At 38.4% G+C, this 27,488-nt stretch overlaps 1 protein-coding gene across 1 annotated transcript; it reads left to right on the forward strand.

Moving 5' to 3' along the window:
• Positions 1–1,210: 1,210 nt before the first annotated feature.
• On the forward strand, positions 1,211–25,563 carry NAA15 (N-alpha-acetyltransferase 15, NatA auxiliary subunit). Its single transcript, XM_054392256.1, has 19 exons — positions 1,211–1,319; positions 2,149–2,253; positions 2,952–3,109; positions 5,624–5,758; positions 5,927–6,080; positions 7,247–7,366; positions 8,025–8,120; positions 8,258–8,364; positions 8,741–8,813; positions 10,409–10,578; positions 11,211–11,363; positions 13,565–13,693; positions 15,829–16,042; positions 17,185–17,378; positions 19,143–19,251; positions 20,002–20,100; positions 20,822–20,965; positions 21,950–22,047; positions 25,253–25,563. Exons 1-19 carry the CDS (start codon positions 1,211–1,213, stop codon positions 25,451–25,453), a joined length of 2,568 nt encoding a protein of 855 aa, XP_054248231.1. The 3' UTR covers positions 25,454–25,563.
• The last annotated feature ends 1,925 nt before the right edge of the window (positions 25,564–27,488 follow it).

Genomic DNA, 27,488 nt, shown 5'->3' on the forward strand with positions numbered 1-27,488 from the left:
GATGCAAAACCAGTGTAAAGCAGGAAGGTTGAGGTACCTATGCCATTAGTGTTATATTTCCATAACATTCATGTGACTGTTTCCTAGATTTTCCTTGTATGATGGCAAGACCTGTTGGGTCTGCCTCTGCTAATGTGTTTTGATGAGAGTGCTTAGGGGGCAAATGATGTCCATGCATGCTTATGAATGCTCTTGCATAGTTAATTTGGAGCAGCAGAAGGAAAGGTGGAATCCTGAACAGCAGCTTATGTAGGACAGCTTGAAAACTGTCAACTGTACCCACTTTTACACTCCTGTCAGCATTCCTGCCACCAGGACTTGTCAGCTAGAGTCAGTGAGATCCTGTTATGACTGACATCCTAGTTACCATGGGATTTGGGTTTGTGCTCAAGCAGTGTGTGTTTCTTTAATACAAAAACCAGGGCAATGCTCTTGCATTAAAGCAGAACCTGAGAAAGCTTAAGTGCATGAATTGGTGCTTACAACATTTCCGCTTCCTCCTTTGGCTTCTCTTCAAAGGTTAGCAGAGGGAGTGGATTGGCAAGTGAAATGCTAAAACTGGTTTTAAGAGTTCATGCTGTGTGCCATTTTTGCATTGCAGTCACCTTGCCTAAAGAAATGAGACTCAAACCCAAGCAAATTGTTAGAGCTGGATTTAATAAACCTGTAGGGGAATGTTTTCATTTCCAGCGTGGCAGGACACTGGTAGTATGGAACAGCTGGTAAAGTTGGGATGTATGTGAGATCTAGGTAACATTTGAATGAATTGAGTCCAAGAGGTTGTCTTCAGAGGTAGTTCAAGTCAAGTTCCAGTGATTCCATTGTTTTCCCTGTTGTATGGTTGGTGGAGGTTGTCTTTCACAGAAAGTGAAGGCAAAGTGAGCTGAATGCTCCCTGAGATACATTAGGACATGAGGTTTGCTTTTATGTTAGAGGACAGTTGAATCTCTGTAGGCACTTTTGCTTCTTCTGGTGTCTTAGCTGAGAAACTGCTGTATGATCATGTTGCACATGGAAATTCATCTTCCTATTAACATATGCTATTTTTTTTTCTGCTGATTGAAAGGATTTTTAATCACAGGAAGCTCATTATAAACAGGGTTTATTAAAATAGTAGTGCATTTTCTAAAAGCCCTAGCTTGGTTTGGTTGGAAGTAGGGGGGGAGGAGGAGGTTGCAGAAATGTTTTCACTCCAAATTTTTTAAAATAAATGTACTCTGTTCTTCTTCACCAGAGGTGTTATGAACATAAGCAGTATAGAAATGGGCTGAAGTTCTGTAAACAGATCCTTTCTAACCCAAAGTTTGCAGAACATGGAGGTAAGTTTTCATGTGGCATGAGCTCTCTTTCCTATATTTTATGAGTAATGATTTGTATGTTTAATCTGCTCAGCACTTAATTAATTTTTTGCCCACCATGTTAAGCACTGGTAAGATTTTTAATCTTAAATACCAGTCTTACCAGTAGTTAGAGCTTGGAATTCCTTCTGCTGCAGAATGTCCTAACATTCATTATAGCATGGTGCATGTTTTTAATACAGGTATGTACTGCTTACATCACACTTGAGGGCAAATGGTTATTCACTCCTGTAGAACTGAAGGACACAGAAAAGATGGAATATTGCTCAGCACAGTGTCTGTCAGCTCTGTGGTCTGCTACTTTTTCTAAGGAACAGTCTTACTGTAGAAGAAAAACGTGTTTATCCCATGCTGTACTTTCAGTTGGTTCTCAATACTGAGCCCAGAGTTCCATTCAGCTGTTCAGAAATTCATTTTTTTTCCTTGGCAGCTATGGATGGATGTGTGGAACTCTTAGTGTTGTGAATAAATACTTCAGTAGTTATAATGCTTCTTTACAGTAAAAAAAAAAAAAAAAAGGGCCACAAACAAAGCTCTCTGCAAAGTGTTTGTAGAACAGGTATCTTTAGTGTCTTCAGAATTAAACTTCCACTTCTTGGTGGAAATAATGCATAAAATTTGTTACTGTGTAAGATATACCTAAGGGAATCATCTGCCAATATATTTGTGCACGTAAAAAAGATGCTGATGACTTGAATCCAAATTTGCATTTATACTGTATTTAGAGTTGCTCTATTAAGTTTAGAAACCCTATGAAAGTTAATCACTGTTACTGTTTTTGTTTCTTTAGAAACTTTGGCAATGAAAGGACTAACATTAAACTGTCTAGGCAAGAAGGAGGAAGCGTATGAACTTGTGCGTAGAGGCCTAAGGAACGACTTGAAGAGCCATGTCTGTATCCTTTTTCAAGCAGGCCTTTCCCTTGTGAATGGAAAAGGTTTATTTCTACAACCATTTGATTTATAAAATTAGCAACAAAATGCCATTAAACTTTCAAGTTTAGAATTTTAAATTTTGTTTCCTGGCTAAGCTATCCAGAGGACAGATGCTTTGCAGCGCTCCTTGCAGTCACAATTAGTTCAAATACTGTTCTGGCTTGCATTGTATGTATTTTTTTACCATCAATCTGCAATTGTCTAAACTTGTGATGAGCTGAACTAGGCTTTTAAACATGTGATTTGCTTTAAAAGCACGAGTAGTTGCCATTACATTGATAAGGACTTGTCATATACTTAGAATGTAGGAAATGCAAGCACTTCACTTGTCTAATACAAGCCCTTAACAAAAATGTGTTTGAATAAGCCTGATAGTCTGTTCAGAGCTCCTGTTACTTTATTTCCTCCCCCTGCACATGGAAGGTAGAGTTTACAGTATATTATAGGTACCCTGTACACACTGGCAAACATTTCTCTCTCTTCAGTTTGCAAGCAGTATCTTGGTACAGCTGAAGAAAAGGTGTGTAATGATGGTAGTAATATTGGTGTCTGTTTATGAAACAGCTGAAGAGCTTTTCACCAACTGTTCTGCCACTGCCACATTGGATTTGTTTCCTCCCTTCTCAAATTCAGTAGAATCCTTAACAGAGTTTTCCAGGTTGGCATGTCTATGGCCTCCTTCAGAGGTCAGACAAGAAGTATGATGAAGCTATCAAATGTTATCGAAATGCACTGAAATGGGACAAAGACAATCTTCAAATCTTGAGAGATCTTTCTCTGCTACAGATTCAAATGAGAGATCTTGAAGGTTACAGGGTAAGTACTGGGTGATCTATACTGCATTTATTGTCAGCCTCTAGGGGACTGCAGCAAAGGTGGTAAACTGTTCAATGACACAGGGTTAGAGCCAGAGTGTTAAATCTGTGTGCTTCTCAATACTTACTGAAAGTAAAAGCAGGTGTACTGCTGAGTAATTCCTGTGAAGTGTACAGATTTAATGGCATATGAAATTACTCTTTTTCAGCTCAGTGCAGAATTGTTTGCTGCTTTTTCTTTTTTTTTTTTTTTTATTTTAATGCTGTATAATCCAGCTGTAGACCATCTCCAGGCTTTTTAAGTTATTTTCCTAGCAGGATTCCTGCAGGTAAAAGACAGTGTGTTCAGAATATGATGTTTATTCAGGCAAAGGAGTTTCTGTTTCTTACTAACTTTTTAGCATATATCCCTCTTCCTTCCATAGCATATTCCTCTTCCTTCCAACAGTTTTGTCTTGGCAGTGGGTAACAACTCAAAGCAAGCAGCATGGAGCATCCTCTTTTGCTTCCTAGCCAACCTGGGCATAAGTAACCTCCTTTTGGGTCAAATATTTCCTTATCTTTGCTGTGAGCTGTAAGATTCTGGATCAGAACTCTTGATTTTTTTTTTTTTTCCTCCCTCTTCATTTTTGATGTAATACTCAAAATGTTTAGATCACTGCCTTGTTTTCTTCTGTTTGTTTTGCAGCAAAGCTGAATACAGTTTGGTAATTTAAATTACACCCCTCTTCCTGCCTGTTAGAGCAGCACCCAGTTATTTGCAGCTGTTGTGAGGTGGTAGTGTCATGGCTGTGATGCTTCTGTGAAGAAGAACATGAATTTTCTATTGTCTTCTTTACAAATGCTGCTCCTCATGTAGTTACATTTTTTTTTCTCTCTCTCTTTTTGAGTTGCAAGCTGATGTCTATCTAGCTTGCCAATAGCTTTATTTCTTCTAAAGTAGCAGCTTGTGTTCAGTTTGCATATTGCAGAGATGTTTGTGCAGTTCAGATTAAGCTGTAGCTGCTGCCTGTGGTCAATGGGTGGCTTACTAAGAATCAGACAGAACAATGACTATAGAAGATTTCTTTGTTTCTTACTGTGCCATTCAGGGAGAGATGACAATGGTCACCCTAAATATTTAATTCAAACATTAATTAATTTAAAAGAACAAAACAACAACCCTTAGTTCCCCCTGAATTATATTCTTTTGTGTCTGGGTTTCAGCTGATGCATACTGGTGTAATAAGGTATTCCTTGTCTCTGAGGGGAAAAAACAGCCTTTAAGATTTTTACCTGACAGATATTGGATAATATTTTATGTCAGGCTTTAATCTTTTCATATTTTCCTTGCACCTTTAAAGTTGGGGTTGTTAAAACACATTAGTTGGTCTCTTTATAGATTATTTCCTTTTCAAATTGGGGCAAGGTTAGTATGCTAAGTGGTATTCTCAGCTGCATAGAGCCATCAACTAACACAGGTCCTCAGCAAACTTACTCTTGAGTTGGGATGTGTCTTAATCACTGGGTTTCTTTTTTCATACTGGTTTTTTAGAAACTTGACTCCTCTCTTGCTGAGACAAGATAGCCACAACTTAGCAGAGGTGCCAAAACCAATTTGCAGATGTGTGCTCTCCTGGCCCCTGGATAAATGTGAATGCAAATCCATAACTGCTAAGCATAAAAGCAACACGTGGATGTATAATGCATTAAGGATTAGGAGTTAACACAACAATTCATGACTAATATGCTAGTTTCTAAAGAATGTGATTTTACTCTAAAAACCAGGAATAGGGTTGTGGGTTTGGGTTTTTTGGGGTTGTTTTTTGCACTAACTTCCATCCTCTCCTACTTTAATGATTTGAGTGATCTTTGTTCTTCTCAAACTGCTGTAACTAGTTTTTTTTACTCCTGACAGCTTGCCTTTTTAGTAGGTAGTAACTTTTTTCCTTTGTCTTAAATTACTTGAAGGAGCCTGTAACAAAACAAGGAGTAACTTCCCTCAGATTAAACCAGCACAATACCAAGCAAATCTGTTGCATCTTCCAGCTGTAATTACCTTCTTGCCAAAGAACAGAGCTGCACTTGCATGACCTAGTTTGCCTAACAACACTTGTGATATTTTAATGCCTGTGTACTTCCAAGGGGAATTTGAAAACACCAGTGTATAGTAAATGTTCCTGCAACTGAAATCCAACTAGCCTTGATTGCATTCTCTTCACAAGCAGTAAGACAGGAAAAGCACCTGTGTCATACATTAACAAAGCTGGCCTGACTCATCAGCATTCAGTGGGACATGATGTGTTATTTTCTGTGTGGGTTGTTTTGTTTTTTTTTCATTTAGTCAAGACCATTGTAGAGTTTGAAAGTTTATTCTTTCTTTTGATTCCAATAAAGCCTCCAACATTTGCATTTAGAAGCCTGATTTTTAGTGACATCCCTTAAATATTAGAATACTGAAGATGGGGCATTGCCCAAAGGACTCTTCAGAGCATCAGAATAAAGTCAGGAGAGTTAGTAGCTACTTTTATTGCAGGAAACAAGATACCAGTTGCTTCAGCTGCGACCTGCACAGCGAGCATCATGGATTGGTTATGCTATTGCTTACCATCTGCTGGAAGACTATGAAATGGCAGCAAAAATCTTAGAGGAATTCAGGAAGACACAGCAGGTAAGAGCAAAACATGAAATTCCAGTATGGATTGCAGCTTAAGGAGGAAATAAAACATTGCTTCTTCTCACAATGTGAACACTTCATGAAGTTTCTGTAGACAAAGCAGTTAAATCCCACATGTGTTCTGAGGCTGACCTTTCTCCTGTGTCTTGCTTTCCTCTGTAGACATCACCTGATAAAGTGGACTATGAGTACAGTGAACTGCTGCTGTATCAAAACCAGGTCCTCAGGGAAGCAGGACTCTTTAAAGAAGCCTTGGAGCATCTTTGTACCTACGAAAAGCAGATCTGTGACAAACTGGCTGTTGAAGAAACTAAAGGTAATTGCTTTTTGAAGAAGTATTTGAATATGTAATATGCAATGGAAATGCCTGCCAGCTTTTCCCATCCTTTGGAATTTCATCTTTGGTTTGGTTTTAGATTAATTTACTTAATTCTGCTGTGGTGAAGGACTGCTTGTCTTGCAGCTGTTTGGTCACTATTACATTCTTCTCCCAGCTTGATAAAACACCAATAGAGTACAGACATAGTGTTCTGAAACTGAGCATTTCAGATGATCCTGAATTGGTGTCCTGAAATTCTCTTTTGCCCAGGGGAATTTAGCTTTATTTTCCAGATTTTGTCATTCTCAAAGTGAGCTGTTACTCTTTTCCTTGGCATTAGATACTGCATGTAGTCCTCCAGTTATCCTACCTGAGGGAAGAGGAATCTCTTGACAGAATTACATGTCAGTTGCATGACGTAGGGGAAAAAGAGAGGTGATGCTGACTCATGTTTTCCTCTTGAAATGGGCTGAGAAAATCGTACCTTAATGACCTTGTCTTACCTCTGGTGTGATCTTTTGTTTCTATTGGCAAATACTAGGCACAGCTTTGTAAAATACAGTTTCCTGTTGAGAAATGGGAAATTGATTTCTCTTGCAACTCCAACATCAGTAAAAGTGTGGTCTGCACAGTTATTAGGTCTATGATGCTGTCTTGTGAGAAAGCATCATTGAAAGGAAACTTGTTTGCAAAATCTTGAACTCATTGGTCAGATCAATGACTTTATTTAAAACATGGAAGGTAGTTTTATGAGATACCAAACTGAAGAACTGTTCTTTATTTGCAGCTCTGTGATTTCAGTTTGGTTTTGAAGGTGCTGTATCCATGAAATACCAATGTACTGCTTGTAATTGCCTTCTGTAGTCAAAACTGTGCTTCAAGTAGTCAGTCACTTCAGTAAAGGAGGAGATAAAACCATGTGCATCTCACTTTTGACATTTAATTTTCGTGTTTCAGGAGTTATTTGCTAAGTTGTTGAATCTTACTGTAATTGCGCCTCTTGTACAAGGCATTTGTGTGGCCACTGTGATAATTTTTTTTCCCTAAAAAAACAGAATCTAGATGGAGCTAAGGAACATCTAACCTTCTAACCTAGAATGATTAATATTACACTGCTTCAATGTCTTGTTTTCCTTAATATAAAATGCTTGCATTTCACACAGGAGAACTCCTGCTTCAGCTTGGCAGACTTGAAGAAGCAGTTGAAGTCTACAAAGGACTGCAAGAAAGAAATCCTGAAAACTGGGCCTACTACAAAGGTCTAGAACGGGCACTTAAACCAGGTAATGAGTTGGAATGCTGTAAATAAGCTGCTTCTGTACATTTTAAATGTATCTATGTGTCAAAAACTTACATTGCTTTAGATAATAAAACTCTTATTTAAATATGTCCCCATTTAAGTTTTGCTTTTTAGTCATTCTGTCTGCATACTATCATAAGATTATTTTAAGAAAGGCTGGAAGTATTTCTCATATTACCCTGTTTTATTTAAGGCAAAAACAACCCAAAAAAATGCAGTACTCTTTGTGCAAGGTTGAAAGATAAATATTTCTTAGAAGATAGTTTAAGTTTAGAATTTTACTGTTTATTTTGTCTTAATCTTCTGTTGTAAGGTAATACAGGTTTTGGAAAAACAAACACAATTCTCCTGAATGATTTTCTTTGAGTGTCTTAGCACGGTGATAAAGCAGGAACTCTTTGAGATGAGATAAGCAGTTAATCTACCTCTGCTGGAAGAAGAATTTACAGATACTGAGTACCTGAGGTGTATGGCAGCTTTAGAAAGAGTGAAATGGAAGTTCCTGTCCTTTAGGAAGCATATAGCCATTAGTTCTGTATATTCTGATTCTTAACCAAATAGAAATCAGTTCCCCCCCACCACTACCCTGTCCTTTCTTTCCAAAAGGGAAGGAAAAAGTAAACTGTACAATTCTGTTCCAGCTAACATGATGGAGAGGTTAAAGATCTATGAAGAGGCCTGGACTAAATACCCAAGGGGACTAGTTCCAAGGAGATTGCCTTTAAACTTTTTGTCGGGTAAGTGGATTTTTTCCTGAGCAGGTAGTGACCACCAATTCTGTTTCTTAGATACTAATGTTTTAACAGCATAAAGAGTCTGCAATTGATGAGTAATGTGTGGTAAAACAAAATCAACAGGTCTTTTTCCTCTCAAGGTGAAAAGTTTAAGGAATGTCTGGACAAGTTTCTAAGGATGAATTTCAGCAAAGGTTGCCCACCAGTTTTCAATACTTTGAGGTCATTATATAAAGACAAGGAGAAGGTAGGTTTTTGTCCAACCTTTTGTGTCTTTAACCTAACCCTTCTACCACTAAAGAGATGAAGGAAGCTTTATTTTGTTGTATATTATGGCCTAGTATATCTAGGAGAAATTCAAGTACAAGCATACATAGCCTTGGGCCAGGTTGGTAAATGTAGAAAACTAAGATTTGTGTATTATGAGATGCATAAATGTTAATGGAGGCTGTTAAAAAGGGAGGTGAGATTGAGTGGATTCCCACATGTATTGTAATTCAGGATATTGCTGAATCCTCTCACCAAAAATAACTGGTTTGGGTAACACAAGGTAGTTTAAATTGAAATAAAATACCATCTTGCCCACAGAATTTTGATTTGTTTTTGTCATCTTGCATGTGTAGGTGGCAATCATAGAAGAGCTTGTGATAGGTTATGAAACCTCTCTACGAAGCTGCAGGTTATTTAACCCAAATGGTGAGTGCTAAGACTGTCATACTCCATGGAAGTAGTGTAAGCATTATGTGACCATCTAGAGAGGGAGATTTGGTGGGAAGCAATGAAATTGTGATGTGGGGTTTTTTCTTTTTTTTTTTTCTCTCTGTTTTTTTTCTTCCCCTGAACCATAGCCATCCTTAGAGTGGATTTAAACTGTCAAATAACAAGTCCGTATTCAAAATCTAGCCACTTTAGGTGTTTTTTTTTTTTCCTCTGGATCCACAAATCTGATCATCTCTTTGCAGTTTTGAGGTCATTCCTCAAGGTCATTCCATTTACAAGCCTTGATTTTATCGTTGTCTGGGAAATTGAAATTTGAATGCTACATGAAATGTTTCATTACGGAAATGTCAAATGAAAAGGAACAGGTACTGATAGTGCAGTCTTCAGTGGGAGGGACCTTTGGAGCTTTTGGTGGGACTGGGTTTTGCGTTCTTGGGGGTTTTGTTTGAGGCTTAAAAACCTGTTTTCCAGCTTTTATTATGAGGTATGGTTCTAAATGCATTGAATCCAGGCTTAATAGTTTCTTCTCTGGTAGCTTTTTTCTTTTTTTTTAGTCAGTTGCCCAAGCATTTCATAACAAAATCTCCAAGAAAAGAACCTCTGCATAGAATATCAGCAGTGGCTAGTCTTGAAATTTTAGGTTTGTTATAATGGTGTGATAATTAACATAGCATGAATGGCAATGTATGGTAAAACTTTGCAGGATAATCTTAGTTTTTAAAGACATTCTTTAATTGAAGCTATTAGCACTTCCCTGCTTTGCAGAAACACGAATGCAGTACCTTTTGTTATGAAATTCTCATCTCAGTTGCCTTGAATTTAATGCTATAAGCTACAATATAGCCACTTAATACCTGTTTAAATTTGTCCAGGCCTTTAAAACATATTTGTACTTCTCTGATTTAAGGAAATTACTTACCACTATTTCAGCTGAGTTCAGTATTTGCTTTGCTATTAAATTGCATTCACAGACAATCTTCTGCTACCTTTGAAATGAGTAAATGCATATAATTGCATGGTTAAGTTTTATCTTAAACTGAAGAACCAGAATCTTTTGGTAGGACTAGAGTGCCCACACCCCTTTTTTTTTTTTTCCCCTTTCAAAGTGCTATGTTTCATAGTCAAAATTGAGTGGTGAACTTAACTTTTAAGGCTTATAAGTAGTACTTTGGGATTTTAGACAGAGCTCTCTAACTTTCAGAACTGACTTGTGCATAGGACTGTTCTCAAAGATAACTGTAGGCAAACAGTGATGATGAAGTTGTTAGAAGTGGAGACAATCTTTTTAAAGCTGGAGTTGCTCTACCCTTCATCTAAACCAGTTTTAAAAACTCAGCCTTGCACATCTGACTGCCCTGATTAAGGGAGCAGTTGAAACAAAATGCAAAATTCTTCTGACCCACTGTCTCACTTTTCCTTTCCTTGAAAACCACAATCTAAGAAGGGAGCAGTATATGCTCAGGTCTTGGCAAACCATTGGCTTACTTGGACCAAGGTGGTTGGAAGCCCTCCCAGGCCTGGTACTTTTAATATACTGCTCAAAAAAACTCCCCCCATTTTTCTCCCTCCAGATGACGGTAAAGAAGAACCTCCAACCACTTTACTCTGGGTCCAGTATTATTTGGCTCAACATTATGATAAAATTGGGCAGCCATCCCTGGCTCTAGAATATATAAATGCTGCTATAGAAAGTACTCCCACTTTGATAGAACTCTTCCTTGTGAAGGCAAAAGTCTATAAGGTAAGTTTGGCTTGTTGTTAGTGACCAAAGGTTATTAATTTATGATCAAAGACTTTAACATGTGCTTATGCTTTCCTGTAATATTTTTTTTTTATGTGAACATGAAGTGTTAAGCTGATGTTAAGCAAGAGACAAGGAGAATCCATGGAAAATTACTTAGTGAGTTTTTAGATAAGGCTGTTGTTTGTCTACTTGAGTCTTTTACTGCATATGAATAAGCCCTTATGAAGGTTAAGTCAGTAAAGGACAAACATACTGCAAAATGTGAATCCTTAGTTTTTGTATTAAAAATCACAGGGATAAATATAGTTGATCTTTTAAATATCCTTCACCTGTTCTTAGTCTTCATTTTTCTAACTGCCTAAAAACAACTTCTCAACTGCACTGCAGAGTTGTATCAGAATGGGATTGTCCAAACTGTCCTTTAAACATTTCCAGGAAAACCCCTGTAAATCCATAAAGAGGGAAAGTAGTTTTTCTGCTTTTTTTCTTTAAAGATCTGGTGCTTCCTTGAAGAAAGCTATTTATAAAAAAAAAGAAATATGTCTAAAAACTTTAATTATTTCAGTGAGTAGCTAAAACATGCATGTCTTACAATTGCTGCCTTTAACTTGAGCTTCTGTCTCTTTAAGCATGCTGGAAATATTAAAGAAGCTGCAAGGTGGATGGATGAGGCTCAGGCTTTGGACACAGCAGACAGATTCATCAACTCCAAATGTGCAAAATATATGTTGAAAGCAAACTCCATTAAAGAAGCAGAAGAAATGTGTTCTAAATTTACAAGGGTTAGTTGCTTTTAACTACAGCTCTTTTGAATACTTTGGAATAATTTTGTGTTAACATGCCACTCACCTTTACTATAATCTTTACGTTCTGGTTTGGAGCAACTGTGATTGTTTGCTTCAGTAATGGTTTTCAATAAAAGGGTTTCAGTTAATCTTGGATAAGAAATATTTAAGTGAAAGCTCTAAATCTTGGATTTAATGACTTTTGCCAGGTAGGGAAAAAATATATTGTGCCAGCTTTGGAGATAACTTCTCAGAAAATTATTTTTTTTTTCAAAGTAGTCTTTGGGTTTACTGTTAAGTCTATAGGATCCTTGAAAGATCTGATAAAGCTGCTCATATAGCTTATTTTTCTCTAGTGATTGAAAGGTAGAGAATTCTCTTGGAAAAAAAAAATCTGTGTGCCTGCTAGATGAGAGGCTAAGGTGTCTTCCTTTTGTGAACAGACTTTCATCCCTAAGGCCATGTTTAACAGAAATGAAGGAAACCTGCATGTTAAGAGGGGTTTGTGGGCTTGTTGTCTGGGGTTTTTTTTCCTAGCTGCTTACCCATGACCAATTAGTCTACAGAAGAAGCTTGCATTATGCAAACTTAATTTTATGCATTGTTTTTTGTCCCTGAAGTGACCAGCTCTGATAGATGTGATGGTCTCAGGCACTAGGTTGTTTTTATTGACTTCTATTGCTGTTATTCTTTCATAACTGAAAGTCAGCACATCTCAGTGGAGTCTTTGCAGAGTATCTGACAAATAATAGGTTTGGAATACAGGCAGTGAGAGGCAGGCAACAAGCTTTTGGGACCTACCTGCAGAAGTACAGCCTTTTTCATGTGTTGGCCCATTTTTCTCTTCTCTCTTGAAGAGCAGGAGAAACCCTGAGGTAAGGTAGATTGAATGGGATGGAGGACAACTGTTCCTAAGGGGAAGGCTGTGGGGTTATTAAGTGGAGGCTCTGCACAGGCAAACACTGAGGAAGGGAAAGTTCTGTTTTATATAAGCTTGGGAACTTTATGTGGAGTTTTTGATGCAAAACTACTATGAATTTGGGTTAATTGACCTCTCTCTGTGCCTTAAGCAGCTTTAAGATGGTGTCAAAAAAACCAAGCATACCAGTTACCCAGAACTGAACTTTAAAAATACAATTTGATGATGCTGCTCTGTGTAATCTTTTTTTCATCTTCTTTTGATCTTATATCTGGCACTCAAATGCAAGCTTCTTAATTAAAAAACAATAATTAAAGAAGACCTGAAGTAAGCATAATGCCAGTCAACTAAAAATGTTTCTGATGTTTAGCTGCCTAAGTCAGACTAGTTTGAAGACTGCCTTTCTCTCCCATTTGAGGGGGGAATTCTCTTTACCTTTCCATTTGAACATTATCTGTCATTTTCCTAGCTTTGGCTCTTTGGCTGATTCCGGAATGGCCTGGGTTTGGTGAGATCAGAGTAAAGTCAGAATGGCAGCATCCACCTCAAGCAGCTGATTTTGCCATTAAGCTTGAATGGCATGTGATAAGTTCTACAGATCTCTGCAAGTTACATATAAATACCATATTTGAAAGACAGCTAGCCTATTATTTTTTAATTGGGTGTCAAAGATACCCACATTCATTTTGCTTTGCCAATACTTTTTAGTACTGATCACATTAAAAAAAAACTATTTCTACTGTCAGTTACTAGTTTAGCTGAAATCAGCAGGTCTCTGGAAGACACAGATGTCAGTTTTAGTTAAAACATAAAAGAAAAATAAAAAGAAATCCTACAGTTGCCGTTGTCATGCCACAGGCTAGAACTTCTCTGCCTTTTTTTCTTCATGCAATGTATTATTTGTGCAGACAACATTATGAAAACATTGAATGAATGTCTCTTGTATCCTAAAGATGAGCAATGGTCACAGTCAAGTGGTCACTGCCCGGGTATTATTTCTGACTCTTTATGTAAGTGGAATATGGAAAAACTTTTTTATTACTACTCTTGCTTTACTACTGTTATTTTTTTCATTATTACTCTTAATGAACCAACCAAATCAATCCTAACTGTGACATTTCTGACTTTCAGGACTCCAGTTTTGAAATTCAGCATTCTTCTGATACCCACCACCTTATCTGTGCTTTTAATTAGAAAAAAAGCTGAAAGCAATGGCAATTAACAAATTGAATGGGCTTTATTATTTTTTTTTTTTCTAATGAGCTGGTTTTGCTTTCAGGAAGGAACCTCGGCAGTAGAGAACTTGAATGAAATGCAGTGCATGTGGTTCCAGACAGAATGTGCTCAAGCTTACAAAGCAATGAATAAATTTGGAGAAGCACTTAAGAAATGCCATGAAATTGAAAGAGTAAGTACCTGGTTAAACTGGCTAGGCTGGTAAACACTACCTTAAGTTTACTATGCTGATACCTTTCCTTTTGAGCAGTAAGAGTGTACTTCCTGTAGGAAGAATTTTCATTGGTGTTGGTTAATGGGCAGCTGATCAAATTGCATTTCCTTTTGAAAATGCCATTATGAAATAATTTGAAGGTACAATGAAGATCAGAAGGCTCTCAGAAACAGTCCTGTTTTTGCCAGACTACATAAAAATAGCTTATATGGGTACCTTAGGTCTACAACCTACATGGCTGAGTTGACAAGTCCATCATTGAAGTAAAGCAAAGATGTCAGTTTGGTTGTTGTATTTTAGAGAGAGAGAATAAATGTAAAAGGCTATCAAAAATATGAAATACATATTTCCCTTTAAAGAAAAAAATACTCAGCTACAGTTGAAAAGAGGGTATGAGAAATATAAGGACTTCCTAAAGTAGAAATTTCATTAAAAATGGGGGGGAATACTTGCACATTAAATGCAGATTTATAGTAAAGCAAACAAAATAATTTGAATGCACAACTACTAAAAAAAAGTATGTGCTGGGATTTATTTATGAGTTTTATTTAATCAGATTAGGGTCTAGGAAAAAGGCCAGACAGCTGATATGCAAACAGATTTGCCAGGGCCATGTTCTGTTCACATCAATCCTTTAAATAAATGCGTGTAAAATCCTTTATAACAGATTCTATGCAAGAAGCTACTAGTCTTGTGTATTGTCTTGGGTACCAGATGAGGTCAGCAAATAAAGAGCTGACTTAGGCCACCCATTACTTAAGGAATTAAGTCACTATGTTTAACTTATTTATTGATTTAATTGACTGAAGGTGTAGTAAAGATCAGAAGTAAGACAGGCAAATAAGTTGTATTCAGAAACCATCAGCAAAGCTTTTGTAAGAAAAAGCAGTGCCTCTTAAATACTCTAGAGATGCCAGTTATGCTTAAGGCAGTTGAGCTGATGAAAGGTGTCCTGGATTTTAGAAACACTGCTGGTGTCATCCTTCACACCTTAAAGGATCTAAACTGTCTGAGAAAACAAAGGGAGGGTGATCTGTTGAATTTAATAGCTGGTTCATGGCTAGAAAGACAGAGTAGGAGCAAACAGCAGCTTTTGCAAGAAAAGGAGTTTATCACAGTGATTGCTAAGGCATCTCTCTGGGGTCCCCATTGTTTGATATATCACTAAGTGAAAGGGTGCCAGGAAAACACTTGACTGTCTCAATGCTAAATGATAAAATGGTGTGTGAAAAGCAACGTTCAACAGTGTAGTTGATGAAGAGGAATTCTTTACCTGTGCAAAGTAGTAGAAAGTCTTACATGTAAGGAAAGTCTCAGGAAAGAAACCTGGGAACCATAATAGTGCTGCAAAAACTTCTGTGTTGGTGTAGAGCAACAGTCAGAGGGACAGTGTTGGGAATTCAGTGACTAGAGATGTAGTACTTCTATTACATAGATCTGCTGTACTGTTCACATCTGAGTATCACACCTTAACCTGCTAGTAATATACATGCCATGGAGTAACTTGGACATGAAGAGGCTGCAATTGGCTTGTCCTGCCTACTATTCATCCTCAGCTTTGACAAGCCACAACTGAGTTCAGGACAAAGTTGTATGAGATCATAACTACACGGAGAAGCTGAACAGGGGAAGACTTTTCACCGCTTCTCAAACAAACAAGGGGACACCACGTGACAGTGAGGAAAGTAGATCTTGAACAACAGACAGTGGATTTTTAAGTGTGGAATTCATTGCCACAGTATTTAATGGAAGCGAAAAATATGGTTTTGACTGAAAAAAAAAAAAAAAGAGGAGTTCACAGAAATGCTGTTTAAATACAATGAGTGTCCCTTAAGCTGCAAATGGTTAGGGGGTAGTTACTGTGAGGAGATAGAAGTAGGTGTGTTTTGCTTCTGACCAAAGATGCCTTCTGTTCTTCTGACTGACTTTGTTTTTGGAGGGTTTCATTAACTTCCATTTCTAAAAGTCAGGGTGTATTTGTCAAAGAGCAGGCTTTCACTGAAGTGTTCCTTTGGAGAGTGTCTGTTGAAGTCAAGGCTGATATCTCTGTTTTGTTAGTGCTTGCTAAATAATGTGCTGTCGTCTCATGTTAGCATTTTGTAGAAATCACGGATGACCAATTTGACTTCCACACTTACTGTATGAGGAAGATCACCCTTAGGTCTTATGTGGACTTGTTAAAACTAGAAGATGTCCTTCGACAACATCCATTCTACTTCAAAGCAGCACGAATTGCTATAGAGATATATTTGAAACTCCACGATAACCCCTTAACAGATGAAAATAAAGAACACGAGGCTGATACAGGTATTCAACCCTCAGGGGTTTGTTACATATGCAGTGTCACTAATTAGAGGATGTTTTCTGAAGGTCCAGTGTTCTTAATACGTGTTAACTGTAGTAGCCAAAATTGTCAGAGCTTTGTCACAACTCAGAGTAGTAGACTTTGCCTGCATGTGAAAGTAGATGTTCTGTTCCAAGTTAAACTAAGATTATAAACCAGTTATGGGTTTTGGAGCCGCTGTTGTGATCCTTAAGTAAAAACATGTTTGTGCTATGAAATGGCTGAGAAAAGATGGAGTTCTCATGGTTGTTGCTTCATAAATTAACAGATTGAAGCAGATGTGTTCAGTCGCAGCTCTAAACATTTTATCAGTATACAAAAATGTGACGAGGTAGCAGCTTAAATTTTATCATCTCTTTTCTGATATAAAAATGTTTACTTCAGTCGATTTCCTTTTCCTCTCTTATTGGAGAGCAATTTAAGTGATTATAGCTCGAGGCACCTCAAATGGTATGAATAGAGAGTATTGAGTACTTCAAGAAGAATTTGCTAGGTTTTAGTATTTCTCATCTCAGTTCATTTGTGGCTTCAGGTTGAAATGAAGGCAAGTAGAAGTGTAATAGAATTTCTTGTAACCACGGTCTGATATGTTTTAATTTAATTCTCCATGCTTTAATTGGAGGGAGGAGAGGATCTGAACATGAAGGAAATGTAAGATGACCGTAGGGCATTGAAAGCAAAGCTGGAAGTGTCTGTGCCAAAGTCTAGCTATTTCACCTTATTTTTGTTAGACTATTTAATTACTACATTAAACATAACTCATCTTCTGTAATGCCTAAGGAATAAATCAGTGTGTGTTGATGTGCACTTCTACACCTGGCACTGGGGCTGTGGAGTTGTGCAGTGATTACTTTGTCCTGCCTTCAGCATGTTGATGCTGTTGTGCTAATTCCTTTTGCTCTGATTTCACAAAGGAGTTTATGGATCATGAAGAGCAGCACAGACTGTGAGGCAACCTATTGACAGTAAAAAAGCTTTCAGAAACGTAGTGGCAGCAATGCTAGTTAGTAGATAAGGTTTAAAGAGGATGATAGTGTTTGACAGCTGATTGAGACTTAGGATTAGACATCACCATTGTCTGGTTTTGCCCTTTGTGTGTGTACAGCAAATATGTCTGACAAGGAGCTAAAGAAGCTACGGAATAAGCAGAGAAGAGCACAAAAGAAAGCGCAGCTGGAGGAGGAGAAGAAGAATGCTGAGAAAGAGAAGCAACAGAGGAACCAGAAAAAGAAGAAAGATGATGATGATGAAGAAATTGGAGGACCGAAAGAGGAACTTATCCCTGAGAAACTGGCAAAGGTGCTTACTAATGTAATAAGTCACAGCCATGTCTAGGGAAGTCAGTGAGCACACAAACATTTTGAAAGCCATTCAGATAACTTCTTGAGCAGCATATAAAAAAACAATGCTTTCCTAGAAGTAGTTTGTTGGATATACTGGCTGATATACTGAAATCACAGCTTCTGTGGCTAGTTCTGAAAGGCAGTGATTGAAATCATAGACGTTTGCTCCAGGTGGAATTATCCTGACGTGTCTGTTGCGCTAACTTGTTGATTACGCCCTGTTACTAGTTGAGCGGATGGAACTCTTTCTGTTCTGTGTGTAAGGTGATTATCATTCACTCTTTATGTCCCCTCATAGATTTATGTATTTATTTATTAAGCATAGACAGCCTGTGAAAGTGGAGACACTGGAACACTGAATGCTTTAATAGTGTTTTCTTGCATTCGTTTTGAATGGGGGAACAAAAAAGGATAAAGAAGCTGTTTGGAAATAACAGTAGACTACACTGAGATGGATTTTGAGATCTGGATTAAGAACTGTGGAGGTACAGAAAGGGGAGGTGATCCAGAAGGCTTGTGCTGAAAGTTGTACTGTAAGCAGGAAAACACTTGGAAAAGGTGGGGAAAGATAGTGCAAAAAAAAAATAGAAATTAGAAAAAATAATTTATAGCAATAGTAGTGTAACATCCAAGTGCTGGTAGATCTGGTATTTGGTATTTTCACATTGCACATACAATGACTATTACTGGCTCTTGAAGCGATGATATTTGAAAGCTGAGACAGTGAACTTCACTCTAGTTAGGAAGCAAGTGACTTAAACTAGACTGGTTTTCCTCAAACAGTTAGCCCCAGACTTCTTTGGATAGGTAGCTTTGCCATTAAAGGCACCTCTGTGAAATCTGTTTTATTACAGGGTGCAAATAGTTGAAGTGCACAGTTGTGACTGTTGTTTGCAAACTTTTTAAATTTTTTCCTTTTTTAATGAAAACTGCTGTAGCATGTGGTTAGCAGAAAGTCCTTAAGGTGGCCATCATTGTCTTCAACTCAGTTACTTGCACTGAAGTTGTGTTCCTTCAACATTACTAAATTGCTGCTGACAGCTAGCAGTTAACATTTTATGTTTGATTCCTGGTGAGTGGCTTCTATTCATAAAAACATAAAAATGAAGGACAACAGGCATTCTTGTTTGACTTATCTCTAACCTCTTGGTGCAAGAAATCCATCTGTAAAGAGTCCTTGCACAGAATGTGCAATGTGTGTGAAAGTTGTGCGTTTACTGGATTACACTGGCTAAGACCAGGAGACCTTGATCAATACCTGCTTACTTCAGGCTGCTGTTAGCATCTCAGCAGGGAATGTGACCATGAGCTGTCAGCTTTCAGGAACCTGTCTGAAGCTCACAGGAACACACTGTCATGGGCATCAGGTACTCTTATGACACCATCTCAGGTCTGTGTGAGAGCCATTCTGCCATTACACTGCAGGTTCAGCTGCACTGCATTTCCTGCTGGTGTATAATAGAAGGCAAAGGCTTGTATCTCTGTAGGAAAATGTCATTTTTAACTACCACAAAGCCTTTTTTGAGATGTGACAGTCTGTTTAACACTGAATATTGAGAGAAAGATGCAGAATTTGAAACCAAAGAGGTTCTAAGAATCTTGTGCCTTGCCTTAGGAGAGTAACTCTGATGTGGCTCAGAAATAGCTAATTTCTGTTTTTGTAGAGGTATGAGGTTTAAACTTTATGACTTAGTTGTGTGTCACTTCCTCAAACCTGTAGGTGGAAACACCTTTGGAAGAAGCCATTAAATTTTTAACACCCCTGAAGAATTTAGTGAAGAACAAAATAGAGACACATCTTTTTGCCTTCGAAATTTACTTTCGAAAAGGTAGGTGAGAAAATTAATGGAAGCAAGCAGTTTGTGTTTCAGAGAGTTGCATGGTAGGATTTAAGCAAAAATCATTGATGGGGTATGAGGAATCAGTCCCTCCTTAAACACAGCTCTTCATTGGACCAACACCCCAGCCAGGAGTAGCCTGTGAAAATCCAAAGTTTGAACATTTGGTGATGATCAGTTTTATTTGCTGTGTTTAAATCACTAAGCAGTGAATCATAGAATGATCTGGGTTGCAAGAGACCTCCAAAGGTTGACTAATCCAACCCCCTCTGCAGTAAGCAGGGGCATCCTCCTCTAGATCAGGTTTGAGCCTGACCTTGAATATCTCCAGGGATGGAGCCTTAACCTGTTCCAGTGTTCCACCAACTGCAATGAGACTTCAGTTAATTGTCCCAGCTTATATTTGTCCTAATTGTGTGTTTGGATCTATAGCCTGCAGAAGTACATGCTGTAAGGAAGAGGTGTACAGCTGCTAATGAGAACTGGTCCTTTGAAACATTTCTGAATTCTTGCTTCAGTTCAATACTGTGCATTAATTTACTATGTTCAAATTCACTTTCTGGCTTAACAGGCTTATTTTCACTGATTAAATAAACATGGTAGAAAAAGTGACTGTTACAGGACACTCAGCTTTAATTCCGCCTGACCGTTCCAATTGCAAACATTAAGTGCTCCTGCAATGTATTGCTCTGAGTTCCAGCCCACAGGGTTTTGAGCATTTGCCAACACTTTCTTTTGCAGAGAAGTTCCTTCTGATGCTTCAGTCTGTGAAGAGAGCCTTTGCTATTGATTCTAGTCATCCTTGGCTTCACGAGTGTATGATTCATCTCTTCAGCAGTGGTATGTATGTTTGATGCGACTTCATCCATACATGCTTCCAGATGATAGCTAACCCACAGAGCAGTCACTCATTTTTAGTTTATAGGCTGTTGGCACAATTAATGCCAAATATTTAATGCATGTATTGGAAAGCTTTTTAAACAACTGATTCATGTTAAAGTTAGTCTGTTATGGCTGCAGCTGGATTTAGTACTTACTCCAACAAGAGTTAGTCTTTTGAGGAACCCCTCAAAGATGGAGTGAAGCAATGGAAACTGCAGAGTGAGCAATCTGGCTGTTTTGCTGACAACCTGTGTCAGTGTGTGAGGAGAAGGCTTAGAATTCTGTCCTTTTTGTTAGAAGGTTGGAAGGATTCTTTGCCTCCCATTGCCCCAGATGATGGCTGCAGATTAGATAAATTTAAGAACAGACTTGGATGACCTCAGTCTTTGAGTCTAATAAATTGTAATCAGTAAGGAGAGTGTTTTGGGGTAACAAGGCCATGGCTTTTTCTAAGCATCAAAAAATAGTCCCTGTTGAGCTTTTTCCAACCATATCTAGTTAGTTACCTTTTGAATTCCATGCATCTTCCTTTGGGGGTTTGTGTGTTGTTGGGTTTCTTGCCAATTCAATAAATAATGTAAATGTGACAGGTATTGAAATAAATGCTTAAAGCAGATGTTAGTGTGATTACCTGTGCTCACTTCAATTAACTTTTTTTTTTTCCCTCCCAATTTAATAGTATCTGAAAGTAAGGATCTGCCTGATGCAGTTAGAACAGTGTTAAACCAAGAAATGAATCGGCTTTTTGGAGCAACTAATCCAAAGAACTTCAATGAAGCTTTCCTTAAAAAGAACTATGACTCATTACCACATAGGTTATCAGGTATTTTACCTTCATCCTTTTTCTGCCCTGCAGTACTTCCTGTGCTTACCTAGCAGTGGGGCACCACTGATGTAAAAAAATCACTCAGTCAGGAATGCTTTTCTTCTCTGGGCCTGTGGTTTTGTGACAATGTAACCACAGGGCTGTCTGTGGTTTTCTTAATTTTTTTTTCTGTATTCTGCTAAAATAGGACTTTTTGGACCTCTCTGCCCTGTTGTTTTATTCCTGATGCATGCTGAATGGATCATAAGACTGTAACTATATGTAGAGCATCTGTGAAATAGTTGGTATGAATATGGGAAGTAACATTTCCAAGTTGCAGAGTCTTTTTGATGTGTGCATTTGAAGAGGCTGGCAGCCAAGAGAAATGTGCTGAGTGTGCAGCAAGCCAGGCAGCACCCAGAGCTACTGGTGTGCCTGGCAAGAGGAACTTAGATGGTGCTGGTTTCCCCTCTTACAAAGGGCTGTCTGTTGTGGCTCAGTCTGGGCTCAGACCTGGCTACAAAAAGCAGTGGGTTTGCTCCTGCATCTTTTCTGGCATAAAGTCCCTTCAGCTGCACCTGTGCCTTGGGATTTGGGACTGTGTCCTGGCTGTGTTCTGACCCCAAATTAGAACAAGAGCACTGTGTGCACATCTCTTCTGTGTCCTGGATTCTGTGTGAAGGAGATGTCAGCAGTGGTGCTGGAGGGAGGTGCGATCTGTTGCAGCAGGTCTGATTTATCTTCACTGCCTGGGATTCCACATCACGCTGCCAAATGCTCCTACCCTGCAGTACAGAAGATGTTTATTTGTTTTAATGCTTTGCCTAGCATTGCCTGGCAGACTTAAAGCTGCCCTTCTGCTTGCTTGCTCAGGTGTCAGGCTTCAATGCTCCAAGTGGTTCCATTTTGAAGTGCTACTGCAGAGTTCAGTATCCCCTCTGTGTTTGTATCTGATGCTTGGGGTCGTCCACTGAGTGATGAAACTTATTTTTCTTCCTTTAGCTGCCAAAATGATGTACTATTTAGATCCTTCCAGTCAGAAAAGGGCAGTGGAGCTGGCAATGACCCTGGATGAATCCCTCATTAACAGAAATCTTCAGGTAACAGTGATCTATCAATTAATTGAGCACTTCTGGTACATCTGTGATAGCTTTATGCTAATTATGGAGGTGAGAGGAGGCTGAAACAATTGCTGTGACTTACAGTAAGGAGGTTGGGTTGTCAGAGGAGGGGGTATTGGGTTCATCTGAACTTGAAATATTTTGTGTCCTTTTCACACATTTAAATGAATTTAATTCTGATAAAGTATGAAAATACCTAGCTAGCTGCAAAACCATGTCATGGGAAAGTTTATTGAACACAAGAACTGATGTGCTAAAGCTCCCCAATGAGAGGAGATTGTAGTCTGTACAAGATGTAACTGTTACACAGGCAACAGACTCTGTGAAGGCTTTTTGTACTCATTCCTCTGCAAGCTGTGTGAATTATCTTAGCTGTAATAAAAGATGCACTTGCACATTTTGGCCTTGGTATGTAGATAAGTAAAAGCCTATCAAATTTTGGAACTCTGCTCCATTCTGGTGGTCATGGAATAATCTCTCTGTGCTGCTGCCACCTTGCTTGTGGCTTTCCCTGCTGCCCCACCTTCATCTGGGAAGACTCTCAGCTCTGACCTGTGCTTCAAACTATTTGAGAAAAGGTCATTTTCTTCTAGTATCTTCACGTGTTTTTTGTAAAGAATTGATAAATATGATTTTTTTTCTTCCTATGAGTTCGCACTGGCAGAACCTTACCTGACAAAGAAAAGAAGGAATAAAATCTCCTCTTCTTTTTCTGGTCTTTTCTGAACTGTTTCTGCACCCCAGTCAAACAGTTTCCTTTGGCATCATTGTGAGAGTGAATTCAGTATTAGAGAGATTCCTTGGCAGGATGTGTAGACTTTAGGACATTTTGTTTCTCTCTGTTCCCCTGGCACTTTATTATACTTTTTATGTCTGTGTGGACTCAAAATATTTTCAGATCTATTGCAAGTAACATTGCTAGTGAGTCTCTTATTCTTTGGTTGCCAAAAATCAGCATTTCCCCAAAAACATCCCTTTGGAAATACATTGAGTTCAACAGAACTTTAATTATGAAGGATTTTATTATTGTGGATTTACACAATAGATGTTTTGGACAAAACAGAAAGGCGAAAAGGTACAAGAAAAGACAATTTGCAACGATTTGCAAGCTTGCTTAGGATGTTAAAGACTCAGATCTTTTCTCCAGCTAATCTGGTTATGGGACACAAACTCATGCCTTTTATATCCTAAATAAATTTTGGCACACTTCATAAACTGTTTTCTTGTTTGGGTTGGGGTTTTTGTGTGACTGACTGAGCAGTCTCAAAGAGTTTAAGATAAATTATCAATAGCTTTAGAAAGCAAGCTGCCTTCAACAGCATTCTTTCTGCCCCAGCTGTATTTTTTACCCTAGAGTGAAGTGGAGAAAGATTAAAATGTAATCCAAAAATGGCTTGGTTGTTTTGGAGGTGTTGCCTTAGTAGGACTACAAGAAGGATTCACTGACTCAGCAGCATTTAAAGATGATAGATGCAGCATCGTGATAAAACTGAAAAAGTTCGCTTGAAGCATTCTTGGCGCCAACAGAAAGAGTTCTACTGAGCTGCTGGATGCCAAGCTGAAAGTGCCCTAAAAAAAAAAAGATTCTGAAGGAGTTGAGGCCTTCATTGAAAGGCATTCTTGTGTGCAGAGAGATCAAATTGATTCCATTTCATTTTACTAAAACCCAGCTGTCTCGGGGCATATTGCAGGCGTAAAGCTGAATACATTTGACCTTCTGCAGATGCCAGTGTCGCAAAGAGCAAATGGGAGGAAGTGGGCTTGGTGAGGAGAACTTCATAACCCCATAGCAGGAGGACAGGGCAGTTAATCTCAGTGCACAGAACAAATAAAAGCTACAGTAAATGTCAGAGGAGTGGAAAAAGGCTGGCTTGCTATGCTAATGCCTAGCATGGATAGATGTTAAATGCTGCTGGGCTTTAGTGAGGCTCAGCAAGTTTGGTTTCTCATGTTTGGAATGCAAGTTACAAAAAAAAAAAAAAAAACCACCATCCCAGGAAATCTCAGTTTTCTCTTTTAAATCATGAACAGAAGTGGATATGAAACTGCAGATTTGTCTGAAAGATGTGATAACAGCTGGCTAGTGTGGTTTGATTCAATAGTTACAGACGTACTTCACTAAGTCTCATATCCCTAAATGCAAAACTATTTTTTCCTACTAAGGTTTTGCTCCTACCAGAAATGTTTTTCCATCTAATTAATGGTTATTCGGCTGATGCTAGTTTTACATTTTAATTCTACTCCACAAATCTTCCAGTTCTGTCTGAAAGGACTTCCACAAGTGTCATTATTAGGAAATTACAGCATATATTCTGGAGTCCTTGTTTTTGTTTGAGCACACTCCCATGCAAACGTGTACTATCCATTGCTGAAATGTTCAGTGTATCCCAAGACTGAAGGGACAAAAATAGAACATGCAGTTGCAAGTAAGCCTGGTTCTTGGTTGCCAGCTAGCAAGAATCAAGTCTTTTAAGGAAAAAAAGGAATGGGTGGCAAATGAATATTTTAATTTTCAGCTGAGGTTTCTAGCTGCTTTTTAAATCCCTTTTAAAACCACATTATTTTGAATCAGACTACACTGATGGTTCAGTCAGACTACAGTGATAGAATGGTCCAGGTTGGAAGGGACCTCCAAAGGTCATCCAGTCCAGCCCCCTCTGCAGTGAGCAGGGACATCCTCCACTAGATCAGGTTGCACAGAGACCTGTCAGAGCCTCACCTTGAATACCTCCAGGGGTGGGGCCTCAACTACCTCCCTGGGCAACCTGTTGCAGTGTTCCACCACCCTTATGGTAAAGAACTTCTTCCTAACATCCAGTCTAAATCTGCTCTTCTCTAGCTTGATATTGATAGTTAAAAAATGTCATTTGATACTGATAGAAACCTGAAAACAATGCTTGGAATTTTTCTTTGCAGTATTGGTGAGACACTGGAACAGTTTGCCCAGGAAGGTGGTAGAAGCCCCATCCCTGGAGGCGTTTAAGGCCAGGCTGGATGTGGCTGTGAGCAACCTGATGTAGTGTGAGGTGCCCCTGCCCATGGCAGGGGGATTGGAACTGGACGATCCTTGAGGTCCCTTCCAACCCTAGCAATTCTATGATTCTATGATTGTGTTTCTGGCTTGTGAGTATTCAGATGAATGTTTAAGAAACCATAACACTTCTTTATTTTTCTCTTTAATTAGACTTGTATGGAGGTATTAGAAGCTTTATGTGATGGTAGCCTTGGAGACTGTAAAGAAGCATCTGAAACTTACAGAGCAAATTGTCATAAGCTTTTCCCTTATGCTTTGGCTTTCATGCCCCCTGGATATGAAGAGGATATGAAGATCACAGTTAATGGAGATAGTTCTGCAGAACCTGAAGAACTGGCCAACGAAATATGAACAACTTTATTGGGGAAAACAACAAAAATGACATTGGACCATATCTGGTGTATAATATTTTTGTCACGCACCTGCTGAATTGTTCTAACTTACATGGAGAACAGAAGGAAAAAAAACACAAAGCGTTGCCTTCAAATAGTTTTACTTTTGTGTTGTTTTTTTTTTTTTTTTTTATCCTGCTGACAAAGTATATATATAAAAAAAAATCTAACATATTACTGGATAAGAGGTTGTTTGGTTTCTTAAAAATTTAAAAGCTGCTAAGATTGAAAAGAAAAAAAAAAACCAACCCCCAACCCTTCTCCTTACCTACCTACCCATGGTTTTTAAACTAATTTATATGAAATCAGAAGGCGTAGAGCCCTCGGAGCAGGTGTGTGGCAGAAATATTACTTTCAATTTGTCTCGTGAGATTACTGTTATCTCAGACAGCAAAAACGAAAAACCAACAAAAAAAAAATGCTGTTTTAGCACTGGATTCTTTCACTGAGCACAAAGAGTTGATGGGGCTTTAGCATCTGACTGGTTAGTTGTTTTGGGTTTTGTTTGTTGTTTTGGGGTTTTGTTTTGTTTTGTTTTGTTTTTATTTTTGTTTTCGACGGCGGGGATGATTCTGTCCATAGGAAGTATGCAATGTGAATCGGAAATATACAGAGAAACCCGCGAGGTGGGTGTTGTTGTTGTGGATGCTGGGACATAAGGCTATCAAGCAGAATTAAGAAACATAGTGTGTTCAATAAGCTTGTTGTGTCTCTGAGATTCACTGTACACGATCAGTTCGGTGTTCTTGCACCACAGTTTTTTTAACTGAAGGAACCAGTTCAAACTCTTCCTCTCTTTCCCTTTCTCGCTCTCTCTCTCTCTGTTTGGATTAAAACTCGGGGGTGGGGGGAGGTTGGGGTGGGGAGAATCATTGCTGTTCTTGAGATGAACCTTATCAGCACAGGTCAGCCAAAATTTTTAAAACTGTAATGCAAGAACCAAATAAAATTATGCACTGTGATGTGGCACCAACTAATTAGAAAGATAGCATGCATTTTTTTTTCACATGGAGTGAAAACAAAATGAGAACATACTATGGCTTGGAAGTTGCAAAGAGGAGAACTCCTGACTACCATTTTTTGACTGATCAAGAGACTAATAGTTTAAAACCTCAGCAGGCCTTGTTCACGTTATGCAGATAAAAATAAAATAAAATAATAAAAAAAAAAATAAAAAGTGCTGCAGTTTAGATACCTCTGGAACTTTTCCACAGTGTCACAGGTTTGTAATACTTGAAGCCCTACATTTCTAAGAATATATTTCTTGCTCAGTTGTTTCAGGCAAGCCCAAGACTTTGTAACTTTTAAGGGGCCCAAGATTTTTTTTTCAATAACAGACCAGCTTCTTATTCCTGCAGTTACAGATGTAATTTCCTTTGTCAAACATAAGGTACCAAATATAATGCAATAAAACGTTTTGAAAAACAATTGTGTGAATATTTAAACCAATCTCTGTTGTACTTTTGAAAATGAATGGGTTCACTAGAGTGCAGCTCAGGGTTGGCTTACTGTGCTGTCCAGTTACACTAATAATGTCACTGCTGATGGGTGGTTGTTGAGTATAAAGTGCAAATGCATTGTATGTAAATACTGAATGTCTGGGAAGTCCTATCACAGAATGCTTTACTACTTGGCTTTTTAAGTTCCACCAATGTTACATTGAATCTTACCTTTCCAAGTCAAGCTTTAGTCTCCGAGTTTACTGTGTTAATAATACAGTTAAGTGCTCAAATGTGGTTTGGTTTGGTTTGGTTTGTTTTTAGCAGGCTCATCATATAAAAGAGAGCAGAAAATAAACTACAGCTTATAAAGTGAGTGCCTTCTTTGCCGCAGGAGTTCAGTTACAGAGTTAGCTGTCGTGTGGATACACAGCCTTCCTCTTCCTCATCATGGAGTTCAGTGATTGACATGTACAGTTAAGAGATCCAGGAAGACTTGTTAGGGTTTGTAGTTTTCTAACTGTCAGAAGGAAGAGTTTTTCGTTTCTTGTATAT

The sequence above is a fragment of the Indicator indicator genome, chromosome 25, assembly GCF_027791375.1.
Source record: "Indicator indicator isolate 239-I01 chromosome 25, UM_Iind_1.1, whole genome shotgun sequence".
In the NCBI taxonomy this organism is placed as follows: domain Eukaryota; kingdom Metazoa; phylum Chordata; class Aves; order Piciformes; family Indicatoridae; genus Indicator; species Indicator indicator.

Excerpts from the sequence above, each read along its gene's own strand:
- NAA15 (XM_054392256.1), top strand. The coding sequence starts at position 1,211 with ATGTACTCTGTTCTTCTTCACCAGAGGTGTTATGAACATAAGCAGTAT. Across the intron at positions 3,110-5,623 it reads GAGATCTTGAAGGTTACAGG|GAAACAAGATACCAGTTGCT; the intron begins GTAAGTACTGGG and ends CTTTTATTGCAG. Across the intron at positions 6,081-7,246 it reads GGCTGTTGAAGAAACTAAAG|GAGAACTCCTGCTTCAGCTT; the intron begins GTAATTGCTTTT and ends CATTTCACACAG.